General features: G+C 43.4%; 1 protein-coding gene across 1 annotated transcript; it reads left to right on the top strand.

The window, feature by feature from the left end:
* Positions 1–206: 206 nt before the first annotated feature.
* LOC110257888 (heat shock transcription factor, Y-linked-like) lies at positions 207–1,838 on the top strand. Its single transcript, XM_021080886.1, has 2 exons — positions 207–719; positions 1,143–1,838. The coding sequence occupies exons 1-2, from the start codon at positions 207–209 to the stop codon at positions 1,836–1,838; spliced, it is 1,209 nt and encodes a 402-aa protein (XP_020936545.1).
* Positions 1,839–19,481: the final 17,643 nt, after the last annotated feature.

The following is a 19,481-nucleotide window of genomic DNA, read 5'->3' as shown; positions in this document are numbered from 1 at the left end:
ATTTCATAGAGAAGTAAACCCTGACTGAAGGTGATGCTCAGATTGCTAGGAGACTAGAGTCTTGTGATGTCACAGCTACTCAGGCTGGCAACCATTGTGATGGATTGGATAGTTTATCTGTGTAGGCTTACCAAAGCAGCATTTAAAACTGCAGAGTTCAAAAGCCATGCAGGTGAGAAAAGTAGCTGAAGAGAAATTTATCTGAGATGGCACATGCTCCTTCAGAAATTCAACATGTGTCTCCTAAAGATGCACCAACTGGTTCAGATTCCTCCACTACATCTCCATGGTGTGATAACTCAATCACTGGGGACTTGGACTTGAGGTCTCAGATTGAAGAAAAAGCTTTCCAGGCTTTGTCTGAGGGCTCCCTGATGAAAGAGCCATGCCACACATTGTGTGCCTCTGAACCAGATGGAGATAATGATTTTCCTCCTCTGCCCTTTCCCAGAAAACTTTGGGAAATTGTTGAAAGTGATCGATTTAAGTCCATTTGGTGGGATGAAAATGGAACCTCGATCGTGATTAATGAAGAACGCTTCAAGAAAGAAGTTCTGGAGAGAAAGGCTCCCTTCAGAATTTTTGAAACTGAGAGTATGAAAAGCTTAGTTCGACAGCTTAACCTTTATGGATTTACTAAATTGCGAAGGAATTTTCAAAGACCTGCCTCACTAGCCAACATTCTGGCAGAAGATAATGAAGTCTCTGCTTGGAACAAGGTATTATGAAATGTCCAGTTATTATTTACAGAGGGACATCTGCAAATATGTTCATACATATAGGGTCATAGTAGACCTTGAAGGTGGGATGAAGTACTGCTACGCTTTTAAATTGAAGGCCACTTGGTCATAGAATATTTGGGGTGATAGAGAAATTTCCTAGCCACCTGGAGCCTTCTCGATGAACCTCACCCAATACAAGCCCCTGAACCTCATACTGTTACTGTAAATGCACCAGGCATTTTTATTTAAGGACCATAATTGCCTGTTCCCACTACATAAATTTTTGAAAATGTTAGTAATAGATGAGTATTATTTCCTCACATTAACTCTGTGTGATGAAACAAGTCAGATTTGTATGGATTCTTTGTCCTCGTATCTTTGTTTAAAAGGTCACTAAATACCTTTCTCTTTTGGTTTTAGCTGCAGTTCTACCATAATCCAAATTTTAAACGAGGCTGTCCCCATCTGTTGGTGAGGATGAAAAGAAGAGTCAGGATGAAAAATGCTTCTCCAGTATCGGCTTCTCTACTTCAAGGCTGCAGCAAGAAGCGCTCTAGAACAGGGGGTGATGTGGATAACCATAATTCTGATGTGGCTGCAGAAACTCGTGGAGAAGATGCAATTTCAACCTCTACAAATCTAAATGTGCCTTTAATAAGATGGCCTTCTATGAGCCAGAGAATTTCTAATACAACTACCCCAACTAGAAGCGGTCTTTCTTCTCCATCATCACCATCAGCCAGGCCACCAGGACAAATTGCCATGGCTCAACATGCTATTTTTAATCAGTTGACCACGTTTCACATGCACTCACAAAGCAGCTACTCTCCAGCAAGTGGCCACATCGTGAATTTCATTACAACTACCACTTCCATTTCTCAGTACCACCTTATTTCTAACTTCCCAAGTGGTTATTTTGGACTGAGGGTGGAGCCTTCTCCTTTGCCAACCAGATACCAGAATATATCACCAACTGAGGGCCCTCTGTCTAACCCGCAACCAGCAGCCCATCCATGGTTCCCAATGCCAATGGCCACTGACACATCTGCTGCCTCGCTTTCTAGGCCAAACCCTCAGTCCTCTTCCATATCTGAACATCACCCTAATTACCACTGACCTATCAAAGGACTATAGGTTATGCAGGAGAGTGAAGATGAAATTTTATGCTGGCAAAGTCACCTGCAATTTTGTTATTTCAGCAATAAACTTGTATGTTCATCTTCATAGCTTCAATTTCTTTACTTTTGACACAGTTAAGAGTAAAAGGATGCTGCATTTCTTTTTCTAAAATGATTTTTCCATCATAGTTGGTTTACTGTGTTCTATCACTTTCATACTGTGCCGCAAAGTGGCCCCGTCACAGACCCACCCACCCAAGACGCACACCCACACACATACATATCCTTTGTTTCACATTATGCTGCATCAAAAGTGACTAGAGATAGTTCCCATTGCTATACAGCATAACCTCATTGCATACCCGCTCCACATGCAATAGTTTGCATTTTCAACCCCCGAATCCCAGTCCATCACAATCCTGCACACTCCCCCTTGGCAACCAAAACCCTGTTGTCCAAATCCATGTGTGTCTTTCCTGTGGAAAGTTTCAGTTGTGCCATATATCACATTCCACACATAAGTGATGTCATATTGTGCTTGCCTTCCTCCTTCTGGCTTACTTCACTTAGTAGGAGAGTCTCCAGTTCCAGCCGTGTTGCTGCAAATGGCATTATTCTGTTCTTTTCTTACGGCTGAGTGGTGTTGCATTGTGTATATATACAACATCCCTTAATCCATTCTTTCCAACGGTCACTTAGGTTATTTCCATGTCTTTCCTCTTGTGAATAGTGCTGCATTGGACATACATGCGCACATATAGTTTTCATGGAAACTTTTTTTTCCCCAGGTGTATGCCCAAGAGTGGGATTGCTGCGTGACATGCTAGTTCTATATTTAGTTTTCTGAAGTGTTTCCATAGCGGTTGTAACAGTTTACATTCCTCCACAGTGTAAGAGAGTTTTCTTTTCTCCATACCCTCTCTAGCGTTTTCTCATGTGTGGACTTGTTAATGTCGGCCATTCTGTCCAGTGTGAAGTGATACCTCATAGTAGTGTAGATTTGCATTTCTCTAATAAACAGTGATGTTGAGAATTTCTTTATGTGCTTGTTGGCCCTCTGTATATTCTCTTTGGAGAATATCTATGCAGGTCTCTTTCCCATGTTTCCACTGAGTAATTGGCTATTTTGTTTTTGAGGTGGATAGGTTGGTTGTAGATTTTAGAGATTGAGCCCTTATTGGTTGCATCATCTGAAATAATTGTCTCCCATTGCAGGTTGTCCTTTTGTCGTTTTAATTGTTTTCAATGGCAGATTATTTTGCCGTTTTTTAATATTTGAAATGTTTGATAATTAGAGAGGAGCATTTGACATGTCCCCTAGCTGTAACTGTTTCAAAAAGGAAAATGGAACTAAGGAAATAGAGAATAGCTGCCAAGAGATTTCTGAAATAGTCCAAGTTGTATTGAATGGGGGTCTCAATTATGAGGGTGTGGAAAAAGGGGCAAATAAAAGTCAATTTGGAAAGGGAAAATACATAGTATTTACGTAGTGTTTTCTCAGCTGCATTATAGTCTATCTGTTACTTCAAATGGAAATTGGATATTAGTTGACAAGATTGTCTTCATTGCAAAGAAAAAATAAATCAATAAATTCCATTGAGTTCCCATGATGGCAAAGAGGTTAACACACCTAACTAGTGTCCATGAGGAAGCAGCTTCACCCTCTGCCCTCGCTCTGTGGTTTAAAGCCCCAGAGTTGCCCTGAGCTGTGATGTAAGTTAAAGATGTGGCTCAGTCCCAGCATTGCTATGGCAGTGTAAGGCAGCAGACAGAGCTCTGCTTTGACCCTGACTGGGATCGCCCATATGCCACAGATGTGGCCTTCAAAAGACAAAAAAAAAATAGATAAACAATTACTTAAAAAGTACATTTCACACTCCAAACGATAGCATATTTTATCTTATCCATGAACCATGACCATAATTTACACCATAAGTGCAACAACAATATCCACATGACATCATCAGAGATTGCATCACTGTCACCACAGGGTGGCATTTTATCAGTGAAACATCTACAAAAAAAAAGTAGTAGAAAAAAAAATGGGTGTGATTTTCTCTAAAATCCTCAAACTGTTCTAGGTTATTTTTGCCTTTATCTCCACCCCTTTATATGTCCCGATTCACACGTAGAGGTTGCTTTCTTCTTTTACACAAAGACAGGCTTAAATACAAATGCTGGCCTTTAACACCAAACCTCAGCCAGGTGAACAGGTCCCTTAAAGATATAGAATCTCTTTGACTTAGCAGCTTCTTCTGTTTCTCTTTTACTGTCTTTCTGGGGTACATTCATAGAATTATTTTCAATCATACCAAGAGTCACCTCAGAGCCATCCTTGGAGTAGAAAGGACCCCACTTTGTCTTAAAAAGCAAGGTGCCATTGTTGCAGAGGGGAAAAGGAGGAGGGGCAGATGCCAAAGGAATCTCCCTGCTCACACGTGCACAGGCTTTCAGAGGGCAGGGTGCACCTGGTGCAGGCCACAGGTGGCAAGAAGCCACTTGCTTGTGCTACAGCAGCCTGGACACTTCTTGTGCTGGCTATAGGTGTCCAGATCCTTCTGGTGGGGGCTATGGGCATCAGGTGGGTAAGTGAGATGTGGTGCCTCCTGAGTGATCTACAGGCAGTGGGGACAACCCAAAGCAGTCATCTCAGAAACCACAGGGAGTCAAGGCCTGCCACCGGTAGGGGTGTGTGATCAGGTCCAATCTCTGACCACAGTCACCTCAGAGGTCAGAAATCAGAGCGGGCACTACAACTGAGCACCACCCAGTATTGCTGTCAACACCCTGGCCATATAACCGCCCTGCAACTGTCAGTGCCAAATGCTCTGACAGTTGCACGGAAGAAGCACCCAGAAGGTTGAACACTGTCCTTTGCCAAGACCGTGTAAGTAGGAGCAGTGTTGCACCACTTCCTGTGTGGGCTAAGAGGGACAGGCTGCTTCTTATAAGGGTCCTCAGTTGGGGGGGCAAACCACCAGAAGTGTGCATGGCCTGCTACCACTAGGGGTCCAGGAACAGGCACCCCTTGTGGCCCTAATCACCACAGAGGGCACCTCAGAAGAGGTCATTGTGACCAAACATTACCTGTTTCTGCTCCAAGTTCTCTGGGAACTCACAAACCATGCCACTGCCACTGCCACTGCCACTACCAAATGCTCTGGGCACCTCATGATTCTGCAAAAAGCTCATTATCACTCCCAAGGCTTTGAAACAAGGAGTAGCCTGTGCCACCTCCCTGCATGTACTTGCTGCTGCTAAGACCCCAGCAAGAAGGCACTACCAGCCCTACCCACTGCCTCCCTCTCCCTGGAAATACACTCTGCACCCTCGGGATAATGGCCTGCTCACTCCCAAGATTGAGCCAGCAAGAATGGAATCCTCCATGCCCCAAATAAATGGTAACACCCCACAAAATACAAAGGGTTGCTCTTGCCTAGAAGTAACCCTCCAAGACTAGAGTTTGACTTCCCCAAACTCACAGAAAAAGAAAATCATAGACACGATGAAGAAGCCCAGGAACAATTCCCACGTAAGGTACAGGAGATTTCATGTGAAGCAGAAACAATGCAACAGACCTCCATAGGCCAAAAAACCTGAGTTCAAAAGGGGTAGAGTGAATATATACTGAAGGAATGAAGGCTGAATATCAGGGATTTACAAGCACATTACAAACAGTCATGTCGATTACTTTCGAGAGGAATGAGGAAATTTAGGGGAAAATAGGGAAAAATTAGAAAAGTCTTTTGCAGATAGCCAAACTGGGCTAAAGGCACTAAAGGGCAGAGTGAAGAGTGCAGAGGAATGAATTAGTGACATGGAAGATAGCATAATGGAAATCACCCAATCAGGACAGCAGGCAGAAAACCACATGAAAACACATGAAAGCAACATAAGAGATCTATGGGGTAGCATAACAGGGGTCCATCTATGCATAATAGCAATTCAAGAGGCAGAAGAAAAAGAAAAGTGGATTGGAAATATATTGGAAGAAATTATGTCTCAAAATTTTCCCAAACTAAAGGAAACAGGTATCAAAATACAGTAATCACAGAAGGCACAAAACAGGCTGAACACAAATATGCCCACACCTAGACCTACTATAATGGAAATGGCCAAAGATAAAGAGAGGATTCTAAAGGCAGCAAGAGAAACACAACACATTAACTATAAGAGAACCCGCAAATCACCTAATTCCTCTATAGAAACACTACAGGCCTGAAGAAATTGGCAAGCTATACACAAATTCCAAAAGGAAAAATTCTGAAGCCTAGAATACTCTTCCCAGCAAGACTATCATTTATTTATTTATTCATTTACGTATGTTTTATTTATTTATTGAGTATCATTTGAACTGGAAAGGGAAACAGAGAATTTCTCCAACAAACAAAAGCTAAACGAGTACACCAATACTAAACCCATTCTAAAAAAATACAGAAATGGCTAAAAGAAGAAGAAGAAGAAGAAGAAGAAGAAGAAGAAGAAGAAGAAGAAGAAGAAGAAGAAGAAGAAGGAGAAAAAAGAAGACAGAACATATACAGATTGGAAAGCAGTCACTTAAATCAGCCAGCATACATCACCAAAACAAACAAACAAAGAAAAATCTACTCGAAAAGTGATGAGAAACACAAGGAACACCAAAAGGACAAACTCGAAGATCTCAAAGAAGAAATTCAAAAGCATAGAGTGTAGGTAAGGAAGTATGAAAATATAGACACCTAATTTTAAATATCGTGTTGCAGCCTATAAGACTACCAGGCTAATGCAAGCAGATGTAGGAAGTGGTTAACCTACTTGAAAAACAGGGAAACCACAAATCAAACCAAACATTACATTCATGAAAACTAAAAAGAAATGTATCCAAGCATAAAATAAAAGGAAATCATCAAAAAAAAAAGAAAGAGAAAAAAAAAAAAACCAAGGTAATACAACGAATCAACTGAAAAGCAAGGTTTAACATGGGAATAAATACATATTTCTCAATAATTACCTTAAGGGTCAATGGACTGAGTACTCTGATCAATAGACACAGAGCAGCAGATTGGATCAAAAAGCAAAAACATACAACCTGCTGTCTGCAAGAGACTCCCTTTAGAGCAAAGAACACGTATAGACTGAATGTGAGAGAATGGGACATCATATTTCAATGGTCAAGACAGGAAAGCAGGAGTTGTGATACGCATAGTAGAAAAAATAGACATTGAAACAAACAAAGGCCATAGAGAAAGATAAAGAAGGACACAATTTCAGAGAGCCCAGATGGTGAGAGAGTAGGGGGATTTGTTCACCTCTCCCACAGATGCAACAAAAAATACACATCTACATGTAAAATGACTCACACAGAACAGCAACTGAACGCGGGCAGAAGAACTGAAACCTCCAAAAATGGGAAGAATCTCTTGACACAACTGCATAAAGCAACAGAAAAGAGGAGAGAGAGAGAAGGGGCATCAGGACTGGACTCCTGAGAGGGAATGGTGAAAGAGAAAGGGAACCCACACCCTGGAAACTCACCGAACCTGCGGAAAGATCAGCTGAGTCCAAGGGATCTCCAAGATGCCACGAAAAGTGTATCAGCAGGTTAGAGGACTGAGAGGCAGTGTGAGAGCCACACAGATCATCAGAACCGCTGGCACAGGTCCCAAAGACTGAGACGCTTTGGTGGGGACTGGGTGCCAAGCCCTAGGCTTTGGAGGTGAGTCCCTGGGAGCAGGCTGGGGTTGGTGGTGTGGAGACAGCATAAGAGATGAGGAAGTGGTGCCCCAGGGGTGAAGGGTTGCAAAGAGCTAAGGGCTGGGGACTGGAAAGCCACAAGAGAGGGAACCCAGGAGAAGGTCTGGGCCTGCAGGAGAGACATTGCACCATTGTTGGGGAGGGGAGAGCAGGATGTGTGGGCCACCAGAGAATACGCCTTGCTCCACAGCATTTTCACTTGCACAACAGCTAGTAGAGCACAGAGGGCATTCCAAGCACATCCCCCGCTTCCACCACGGGCATGCCCGGGGAGAAGCCACATTCCTTCTGCAGTGGACTGGGCCCACTACCCATGGGAAGGCAACCACCTCCTTGGTGTTCCACCCACAGGAAGTGCCCCACTGCCCTGGTGCACCCCAGCAGCCTCCTCCCCAAGTCAGGAAGTTCACCACCACAGCAGCAGGAACAGGCCAGCCCTGCCCACCCTTGGGAAGGGCTCTGCTGACACAGCGTGAGAGAGACAGCACCGCCACCCTCGGCAAGCCCCCTACTGCTGTTGACCACTAGGGCCAAACCCTCCCGGCCATGGGGAGTGAGCGTCCTCCACGGCATGCACCGGCCAGCCCTCCCCACCCTTGGGAAGCCCTCCACTGCTGGAGAGAACCACAGGCAGCTGCCCCTGGCTGCAGGAAGGGCACCAACAATGGGACGTACACCACACTAGGAGAGACATTGCACCATTGTTGGGAGTAGTGCACTTCCACCATGACAGGCACTGGCCAGCCCTGCATGCCCTCAGGAAGCCCTCCAATCTTGTGGCACAACCCATCAAGCCCTACCTGGCTTCAAGAAGTGAACTGCCAAGTCAGAACACTCTGGCCAGCCCCACCCAGCCTACGGAAGCTCCCCACCATAGCAGCACAACCCAGCCACACTGACTGCCCACAGGAAGCACCTAGCCATGGCGGTGGGACCCGGACAGCCATGCATGCCCTCAGGAAGAGCCCAACCACCACCATGTGCCCTGACTGTGTCAAACTACACTTTGGCTTCCCCAAATTCACACTAAAAGGAAAACACAAGCAAGAAGAGGAAGCTCAGCAAACATTCCCAGTTTATGCAACAGGAGAATTCACCTAAAACCTTCAACACTCAAACAGTCTGACAGACTTTGAGTTCAAACGACACAGAGTGACAATACTAAAGAGATTCAGAGAAGATAAGCACTGTAACTCAGACTCCATCAGAAAAGAAATAGAAAACATAAGGAGAAGCCAAGAAAATATAGAAAGTTCATTTGCAGACCAACAATGTGAGCTAAGGGCAGTAAGGGCTGGAAGGAATAATGCAGGGGAAAGTATCAGTGATGTGGAAGATAGAAGAAAGCAAATCACCCAAACAGGACAGCAGACAGAAAACCAAATGAAAAAACCCTGAGAGCAATATAAGAGACCTATGGGATAACATAAAGTGGGCCAATCTGTGCATAGTAGGAATTCCAGAAGGAGAAGTAAAAGAAAAGATTATTGAAAACGTATTGGAAGAACTTATGTCTGGAATTATGCCCAGCCATGCGAAGTGCCCCACTGCCCTGACATGCCCTGGGAAACTCCTCACCACATTGGGAAATGCACCACGACCACAGTGGAAACTGGCCAGCCTTGCCTACCCTTGGGAAGTGCCCTGCTGCCATGGGGCAACTCGGCCAGCCCTGTCCACCCTTGGGAAGTGCTCCACTGCTACAGGTTGCCCCAGAAAGCCCCAGGTGGAGTGCACCTCCACCTCCATGGGCACCTGCCAGCCCCACCCACACTGGGGAAGCTCTCTCCACTGCAGAGCGAGCTGGCCAGCACTGCCCACACTCAGGAAGCCCCCCACTGCCATGGAGCACCAGGGCAAGCCCCGCCCATGTGCAAGGAGGGCAACTCCAATGTGGCAAGCCCTGGCCAGGCCCACCAGCCTTTGGGAAGAACCCACCTTCCATGGGGCAACCAGGCCAGGACTGCCCCCCTTTGGGAAGTGCTCTGCTGAATGGCATGCCCCAGCAATCCCCAGGCACATGTGGGAAATTCACCTCCACCATGGTGCACACCTGACAGGCCCATCCACCCTCGGGCAGGGCCCTCTGCCATGGAGTGAACTGCCTGGTTCTGCGCACCCTCAGGAAGCAACTTTCTGCCACAGAGCAAGGAGGCCAGCCCCACCCACCCTTGGCAACTGATAAGCTGAGCACACTGAAAAGCACCGCATGCCCGCAGGATGCACTCTGCTGCCACTGAGCACCAGGGAAAGCCCTGCCCAACTGCAGGGCTGTGCCTCAACCACATCCTATACCATTCAGCCCCACCTGACCTCAGGAAGGGCCCCACTACTGCAGAGCACCCCAGCAAGCACATCCTGGCTGCAAGAAGTGAATGACCACAATGGTGCACAAAGGCCAACCATGCCTGGCCATGGGAAGAACCTAGGCTCAGCAGTGTGACCCAGCACACCATGCATGCCCTGCTGAAGTGCTCCGCCACCACGGTGCAGCCTCAACTGTGCCAAACTACACTCTGGCTTCCCCAAATTCACAGAAAATGGAAAACACAAGCAAGATGAGGAAGCTCAGAAAACATTCCCAGTTTACACAATGGCAGAATTCACCTAAAATCTTCAACACTGAAGCAGTCTGACAGACTTGGAGTTCAAAAGGGAGACAGTGAAAAGACTGAAGGAATGAAGACAAGATATGAACAGGAATGCAGACGCCCTCAGAATGCTATGAGAAAACATAAGGAGGAGCCAAGCAAACCCAAAAAATTCATTTTCAGAGATACAAACGGAGCTAAGGGCAGTGAGGACCAGAATGAATAACGCAGAGGAATGAATTAGGGATGTGGAAGATAGATCAATGGCAATCAGCCAAACAGGAGAGCAGAAGGAAAACCAAATGAAAAAAGATGAAAGCCATATGAGACTTATGGTATAATAGAAAGTGGGCCAATCTTTGCGTAGTAGGAATTCCAGAAGGAGAAGAACAACAAGAGGGGGTTGAAAATATAGTTCAAGAAATTACCCCTGGAAGCTTTCTAAATCTAAAGGATTCTGACTTCAAGGAACAAGAAGCACAGAAGGCCCCAACAACTTGAACCCAAATAGAACCACACCAAGACATATAATAACAATGGCAAAAATTAAAGATAAAGAGAGGATTCTAAAGGCAGCGAGAGAAAAGCAAAATGTCAATTAAAAGCGAACCCCCATAAGGCTATCAGCTGATTTCTTCACAGAAACTCTACAGGCCAGGAGGGAATGGCAAGAGATATTTAAAGGACTGAAAGGAAAAAAAAAATGCAACGTGGAATGCTCTATCCAGCAAGAATACCATTTAAAATAGAAGGGGAAGGAGGGAGGACAGATGGCGGAGGAGTAGGGGGACACGCTCGCCCTCTCCCACAAACACAACAAAAGAAGCACATCTACAGAATAAATTACTTACACAGAACAGCAACCAATCGCTGGCAGAGGAACCTATACTCCAATAAAGGCAAGAAGTTCGTGATATTACTGGGCAGAGCGGGAGAAAATCGGAGAGTGAGAGAAGGGGAATTCGAGTGGGACTGGCCCTCCCGAAAGGGGACTACGGAGGAGAAAGGCTTCCCGCACCCTGGAAAGTCACCTACCGGGGGAAAGATCAAAGAAACCGGAGAAATATCCAGATGCAGGGAAGAGTGTAGCAGTAAGTTGGAGTATTGAAAAGCCGATCAAGAACCCAACGGACCATCTGAACTATGGGCACAGTTACCAAAAATTGAGATGCCTGGGTTGGGGCTGGGCACCGAGACCTCAGCCCCGGAGGTTAGTCCCCATGCTGGGGGGGCAGGGCGGAGCGGAAACTGCTTGGGAGGTCTAGAAACCATTTGATGGGGCAGAGACTGCCTGGGAGACTAGAAAACAAAGCTGTTGCAGAGGAAGGGAACAATACTCTAGGGACGGGGAAGTGGAAAGCCACATCAGAGGGAACCTGGGAGAAGAGCCTGGTCTGCGCCCCTGCTAGGGAGGGGAGAGAAGGGGTGGGTCCCCATAGAATACCCCCCATGCCACAGCAATCTTACAGGCCCGCTAGCTAGCAGAAAGCTGTGCTTCCCAGTGCATTCCCTCCCCCCACCCCCACCACCCCCGCCACCCCCTACACTCTCGCCTAACCTGGGGCTGCCTGCCATCCAGGAGGGCTGGCCTCAACAATTGCCTGAAGCCTACAACAGCAGGGGCTGTCCCTGCACAGGCCTGCTTGCCCTTTGGAGGGGCTACACTTCCACAGAGAAGCACCAAACACCACCAGCCCCCGAGAAAAAGCCTGCAGCCCAGAAAAGCTAGAACAAGCCTAGCCAGGCTGTGAATAGATCTGCCTAATTCTCAGATGGTTTTCCTGAGTCAGGCTACCCTGGGGAGGAGCCTCTTGGGTCTCCAATGGCACTGCTACCCGCCCAAGCCCCAAGGGGGTGCTGAGACCTAGTGGACCATCTGCAAAGGACTGCCAGCTTCAGGCAGGACCCCCTGCAGCCTAGAAAAGCTGCAACAAGCCAGGCAGAGTTGGGAAAAGATCTCAGATGGTTTTTCTGAGTTGGGCTGCCCCTGAGAGGAACCTCTTGGGTCTCTAATGGCCCTGCTATGCGCCCAAGCCCCCAGGGGGTGCTGAGACATAGCGGAACAGCTGCATAGGACTGCCAGCTCCAGGTAGGACTCCCTGCAGCCCAGAAAAGCTGCAACAAGCCTGGCCGAGTCAGGAAAAGATCTCAGACAGTCTTTCTGAGTCGGGCTGCCCTGGGGAGGAGCCTCTTGGGTCTCCAATGGCCCTGCTACCCGACAAAGCCTCGAGGGGGTGCCCCACTCCTGCAGAATAGATGCTCAGCACCACCCCCTGGAAGAGCCCCTGCAGCCTAGAAAAGCTGCAACAAGCTCAGCCAGATTGTGAAAAGACCCACCTACATTCTCAGGCTGTCCTTCTGAGTTGGGCTGCCCTAGGCGAGAGTCTCTTAGGTTCTCAGTGACCCAGATAGCTGCTCCAGCCCCCAGGAGGTGCTGCACTCCTGAGGAACAGCTGCCCAACACCGCCAACCCCCTGCCAGAACACCACAGCCTAAAAACACCAGAGCAAGCTCTGCATGACCAAGTGAAATCTGCTACCATCCTGGTGTGGATCTCCCAGTCCTGTCTGCCCTCAGGAAGTCCTCCTTTGCTTCAAAGAAACACTGTTAGCCTCATTAACACTCCAGAAAAGCCCCACTGCCTCAGAAAAGATTGACCAACAACACCAGCCCTCAGAAAATATTCCACAGCAGTGACAAGGCAAACACTGCCCGATACAGAGAGTACAACTCCCTCAGGAGAAAGAAAACAACAAGAAAGACGAAGAAGCTGAGAAACCACCCCCAGTCAAACCAACAGGAGAACTCACCTAAAACAGTCAGCAATGAAACAGATCTCTGCAGTCAGACAGACCTGGAGTTCAAAAGAGAAATAGTGAAAATACTGAAGGAATTAAGAGAAGATATGAACAGTAATGCGGACACCATCAGAAAGGAACTAGAAAATATAAGGAGGAGCCAAGAAAAACTAGAACATTCATTTGCAGTGATGCAAACTGAACTAAGGGCAGTAAAAACCAGAATGAATAATGCAGAAGAACGAATCAGTGATATGGAAGATAGAATAATGGAAATCACTCCATCCATTCAACAGACAGAAAACCGAATTAAAAAACTGGAAAGCAATATAAGAGATCTATGGGATAATATAAAGCGGGCCAATCTATGCATAATAGGAATTCCAGAAGGAGTAGAAAAAGATAAGGGCATGGAAAATATATTTGAAGAAATTATCGCTGGAAACTTCCCAAATCTAAAGGATACTGGATTCAAGATACAAGAAGCACAGAGGCCCCAAACAAACTGAACCCAAACAGACCCACACCAAGACACATCATAATAAAAATGGCAAAAGTTAGTGATAAAGAGAGGCTCCTAAAGGCAGCAAGAGAAAAACAGAATGTTACCTACAAGGGAACCCCCATAAGAATATAAGCTGATTTCTCTACAGAAACACTACAGGCCAGGAGGGAATGGCAAGAGATATTTAAAGTGCTCAAAGGAAAAAATATGCAACCTAGAATACTCTATCCAGCAAGAATATCATTTAAAATAGAAGGGGAAATTCAATTTTTTTCCAGCAAACAAAAACGTAAAGAATACAGCAACACAAAACCCAGGTTAAAGGAAATATTGAAAGGGCTTCCCTAAACCAAAAAGAAAGGAAGGAAAGGGAAGAAAAAAGAAAAGAAAAGAAAAAAAAAGAAGAAGAAGAAGAAGAGGAAGAACTAGGACTGAGGAAACCGCAATCAGAGAGCAGTCACTCAAATAAGCCAGCATACAGATTTAATCATGAACATGCTTCAAACAAAATAAAATTAAAAAGAAAAAAATAAAAAAGGGTCGTTAAAACCATAAAATGTGGGCAAGGGATGTTAGGAAATAAATAACCCTTATTGTTTGTTTGTATGTTTCTCTTCTTAATTTTAATAGAGTAATGAAGTGTTTGAACTAACAGGACCATCAGGCTAAAACACACAATTATGGGAAGGGTTTAGCATACTTAAAAAACAGGGCAACCACAAGCCAAAAGCAAATATTGCATTTGCAAAACATGAAAAAAAATACACTCAAGCAGATAAGATAACAACAAGAGACCATCCAACCAAAAAAAAAAAAAAAAAAAAAAAACAAAAAAAAGAAAGGAAGAATGGAAGAATGGAGAACCATAGAATCAACTGGAACACGAGGTTCAATTGGCAATAAATAATCATCTATCAATTATCACCTTAAATGTCAATGGACTGAATGCCCCAATCAAAAGACACAGAGTGGCTGAGTGGATAAAAAGGCAAAAACCTTCAATATGCTGCCTACAAGAAACTCACCTTAGGACAAAAGATACATATAGATTGAAAGTGAAAGGGTGGGGAAAAATATTTCACTCCAATAAACAAGACAGAAAAGCAGGAGTTGCAACACTCATATCAGACCAAATAGACTTTAAAACAAAAGACATAAAGAAAGACAAAGAAGGACACTAGTTAATGATTAAGGGATCCATCCAAGGAGAGGATGTTACTATCATCAACATATATGCCCCAAATATAGGAGCACCCAGATACATACAGTAAATATTAACAGACATAAAGGGAGATATTGATGAGAATACAATCATAGTAGGAGACATTAATACCCCCCTCACATCAATGGACAGATCCTCTAGACAGAAAACCAATAAAGCAACAGAGATCCTAAAGGAAACAAGAGAAAAGGTAGACTTCATTGATATCTTCAGGACACTACATCCAAAAAAAAGCAGAATACACATTCTTCTCAAATGCTCATGGAACACTCTCAAGAATCCACCACATATTGGGACACAAAGCGAATCTCAATAAATTTAGGAGCGTAGAAATTATCTCAAGTATCTTCTCTGACCACAATGCCATGAAATTAGAAATCAACCATGAGAAAAGCAAAGAGAAAAAACCTACTCCATGGAGACTAAACAACATGCTACTAAAACACCAATGGGTCAATGAGGACATCAAGAAGGAAATTAAAAACTACCTTGAAACAAATGATAATGAAGACAAAACCTCTCAAAATCTATGGGATGCTGCGAAAGCAGTGCTCAGAGGGAAATTTATAGCAATACAGGCCTTTTTCAAAAAAGAAGACAGATCCCAAATTGACAACTTAACCCTCCACCTAAATGAATTAGAAAAAGAAGAACAAAAATGTCCTCAAGTCAGCAGAAGGAAGGAAATTATAAAGATCAAAGAAGAAATCAATGAAATAGAGACACAAAAATCAATAGAGAAAATTAATAAAACCAAGAGCTGGTTCTTTGAAAAGGTGAACAAAATTGACAAACCCCTGGCCAGACTCCCTAAAAAGAGGAGAGAAAGAACCCAAATAACCAAAATCATAAATGAAAAAGGAGAAATCACAACGGATACAGCAGAAATACAAAAAACCATAAGAGAATACTATGAACAACTATACGGCAACAAGTATGACAATCTGGAAGAAATGGACAATTTTCTAGAATCTTACAGCCTGCCAAAACTGAATCAAGTAGAAACAGACCAACTGAACAGACCAATCACTAGAAATGAAATTGAAGAGGTCATGAAATCACTCCCTACAAATAAAAGTCCAGGACCAGATGGCTTCACAGGTGAATTTTATCAAACATATAAAGAGGAATTGGTGCCCATCCTCCTTAAACTCTTTCAAAATGTTGAAGAAGAAGGAATACTCCCATAGACATTCTATGAGGCCACATCACCCTCATTCCAAAACCAGACAGGGATACCACCAAAAAAGAAAACTATCGCCCAATATCATTGATGAATATAGATGCAAATCCTCAACAAATCTTAGCCAACCGAATCCAACAACATACCAAAAAAAATTATACACCATGACCAGGTTGGGTTCATCCCAGGTTCACAAGGATGGTTCAACATACGCACATCAATCAGCATCATACACCACATTAACAAAAAAAAAGTCAAAAATCATATGAATCAACATTCATATGATAACATTTGATAAAGTTCAACATCCATTCATGATCAAGAACCTCGCAAAAGTGGTATACAGGGAACATTCCTGAATATAATCAAAGCCATTTATGAGAAACCCACAGCAAATATAATCCTCAATGGGGAAAAACTGAAAGCCTTCTCACTCCAATCTGGAAGCAGACAGGGATGCCCACTCTCACCACTGCTCTTCAGCATCGTTTTGGAAGTCCTAGCCACAGCAATTAGACAAATAAAAGAAATCAAAGGCATCCATATAGGAAGAGAAGAGATCAAACTGTCACTGTATGCAGATGACATGATACTATACCTAGAAAACCCTAAGCACTCAACCCATAAACTCCTTGAACTGATTAATACATTCTGCAAAAGAGCAGGATATAAGATGAACATTCAGAAGTCAGTTGCATTTCTGTATACCCCAGCAATGAAACATTAGAAAAGGAATACAAAAAATACGATACCTTTTAAAATTGTACCTCACAAAATCAAATACCTCAGAATAAACCTGACCAAGGAGGTAAAGGACCTATATGCCGAGAACTATAAAATTTTAATCAAAGAAATCAAAGAAGATGCAAAGAAATGGAAAGATATTCCATGTTCCTGGATTGGGAAAATCCATATTGTAAAAATGGCCATACTACCCAAAGCAATCTACAGATTCAAGGCAATCCCTATCAAATTACCCAGGACATTTTTCACAGAACTAGAACTAACAATCCAAACGTTTATATGGAACCACAAAAGACCCAGAATCGCCAAAGCAATCCTGAGAAACAAAAACCAAGCAGGAGGCATAACTCTCCCAGACTTCAAGAAATACTACAAAGCCACAGTCATCAAAACAGTGTGGTACTGGGATCAAAACAGACAGACAGACCAATGGAACAGAAGAGAGAACCCGGAAATAAACCCTGACACCTATGGTCAATTAATCTTGGACAAGGGAAGCAAGAACATAAAATGGGAAAAAGAAAGTCTATTCAGCAAGCATTGCTGGGAAACCTGGACAGCTGCATGCAAAGCAATGAAACTAGAACACACCCTCACACCATGCAAAAAAGAAACTCCAAATGTCTGAAACACTTAAATATACAACAGGACACCATCAAACTCCTAGAAGAAAACATAGACAAAACACTCTCTGACATCAACCTCATGAGTATTTTCTCAGGTCAGTCTCCCAAAGCAATAGAAATTAGAGCAAAAATAAACCCATGGGACCTCATCAAACTGAAATGCTTTTGCACAGCAAAGGAAACCCAAAAGAAAACAAAAAGACAACTTACAGAATGGGAGAAAATAGTTTCAAATGATGCAACGGACAAGGGCTTAATCTCTAGAACTTATACATCTCAACAGTAAAAAAACCCAATCAATCAATGGAAAAATGGGCAAAAGACCTGAATAGACATTTCTCCAAGGAAGATATATATATGGCCAGCAAACACATGAAAAAAGGCTTAACATCATTGATTATAAGAGAAATGCAAATCAAAACTACCATGAGATACCACCTCACACCAGTCAGAATGGCCATCATTAATAAATCCACAAATAACAAGTGCTGGAGGGGCTGTGCAGAAAAGGGAACCCTCCTGCACTTTTGGTGGGAATGTAAACTGGTACAGCCACTATGGAGAACAGTTTGGAGATACCTTAGTAATCTATACATAGAACTTCCATATGACACCACAATCCCACTCTTGGGCATCTATCCGGACAAAACTCTACTTAAAAGAGACACATGCACCCGCATGTTCATTGCAGCACTATTCACAATAGCCAGGACATGGAAACAACCTAAATGTCCATCGACAGATGATTGGATTCCGAAGATGTGGTGTATATATACACAATGGAATACTACTCAGCCATAAAAAAGAATGACACAATGCCAGTTGAAGCAACATGGATGGAGCTAGAGAATCTCATCCTGAGTGAAATGAGCCAGAAAGACAAAGACAAATACCATATGATATCACTTATAACTGGAATCTAATACCCAGCACAAATGAATATCTCCTCAGAAAAGAAAATCATGGACTTGGAGAAGAGACTTGTTGCTGCGTGATGGGAGGGGGAGGAAGTGGGAGGGATCGGGAGCTTGGGCTTATCAGACACAACTTAGAATAGATTTACAAGGAGATCCTGCTGAATAGCATTGAGAACTATGTCTAGATACTCATGTTGCAACAGAAGAAAGGGTGGGGGAAAATGTAATTGTAATGTATATATGAAAGGATAACCTGACCCCCTTGCTGTACAGTGGGAAAATAAAATAAAATAAAAGGAAATATAAATAAAATGAAAAAGATGAAAGAACCGCAAAACCTAAATTTGACTGAAGAAAGGAAATAATAAAAGCCAAAGAGGAAATCAATTAAATAGAGTTTCAAAAATGATAGACACAATCAATCAAATAAAATGCTGGTTCTTTGAAAAGGTCAACATATAGGCAAACCTCTGGCTAGTCTCACCAAAAAGATGAGAGAAATAACCCAAATAAACGAAATCAGAAATGGAAAAGGTAAGTCCAATGTATAGTAAAGAAATACAAAAAATGAGAGAATATTATGAGCAATTGTCTGTCGACAAATTTGACAAACTGGAAGACAACTTTCTAGAGTCTTACATCCTGCCAAAAGTGAACTGAAAAGAAATAGATCAACTGAACAGAGCAATCACTAGAGACAAAATTGAACATGTTATAAAAACACTACCTACAAAAGAAATCCCGGACCAGATGGCTTCCCAGGAAAATTACACCAAACACACAAAGAGGAAATTATACACATCCTCCTTAAAATTTTTCAAAAATTGAAGAAGAAGGAACACTTCCAAAGACATTCTATGATGCCAACAGCAGCTTAATTACCAAGACAGACAAAAATACCACCAAAAAAGAAAACTACAGGCCTATAAATTTGATGAATGTAGATGCAAAAAATTCTCAACAAAAGTTTAACCATCCAAATGCACAAAACATATCAGAAAGGTCACACACCATGACCAGGTGCGATTCACCCCAGGTGCACAGGGATGGTTCAACATATCAATCAGTGTCAAATCAATCAGCCATACACCACATTAACAAAAGAAAAGTCAAAAACAACATGATCATCTCAATAGATGCAGAAAAAGCATTTGACAAAGTCCAACAGCCCTTCATGATAAAAACTCTTACCTAAGTAGGTATAGAGGGAACACTCCTTAACATAATTAAAGCCATTTATGACAAACCCACGGCCCATATATAATACTCAATGCAGAAAAGCTGAAAACTTTTCCACCAAAATCTAGAACAAGACAAGGATG

The sequence above is a fragment of the Sus scrofa genome, chromosome Y (assembly GCF_054392235.1).
Source record: "Sus scrofa isolate SSC_HxYL_T2T_F1_AM1 chromosome Y, Sscrofa_HxYL_maternal_Yorkshire_Landrace_v2.0, whole genome shotgun sequence".
In the NCBI taxonomy this organism is placed as follows: Eukaryota; Metazoa; Chordata; class Mammalia; order Artiodactyla; family Suidae; genus Sus; species Sus scrofa.
This window is presented reverse-complemented; position numbering and strand designations above follow the sequence as displayed.

Coding starts and splice junctions, on each gene's coding strand:
- LOC110257888 (XM_021080886.1), top strand. CDS start 207: ATGGCACATGCTCCTTCAGAAATTCAACATGTGTCTCCTAAAGATGCA. Junction 720..1,142: donor AAGTCTCTGCTTGGAACAAG/GTATTATGAAAT, acceptor TTTTGGTTTTAG/CTGCAGTTCTACCATAATCC.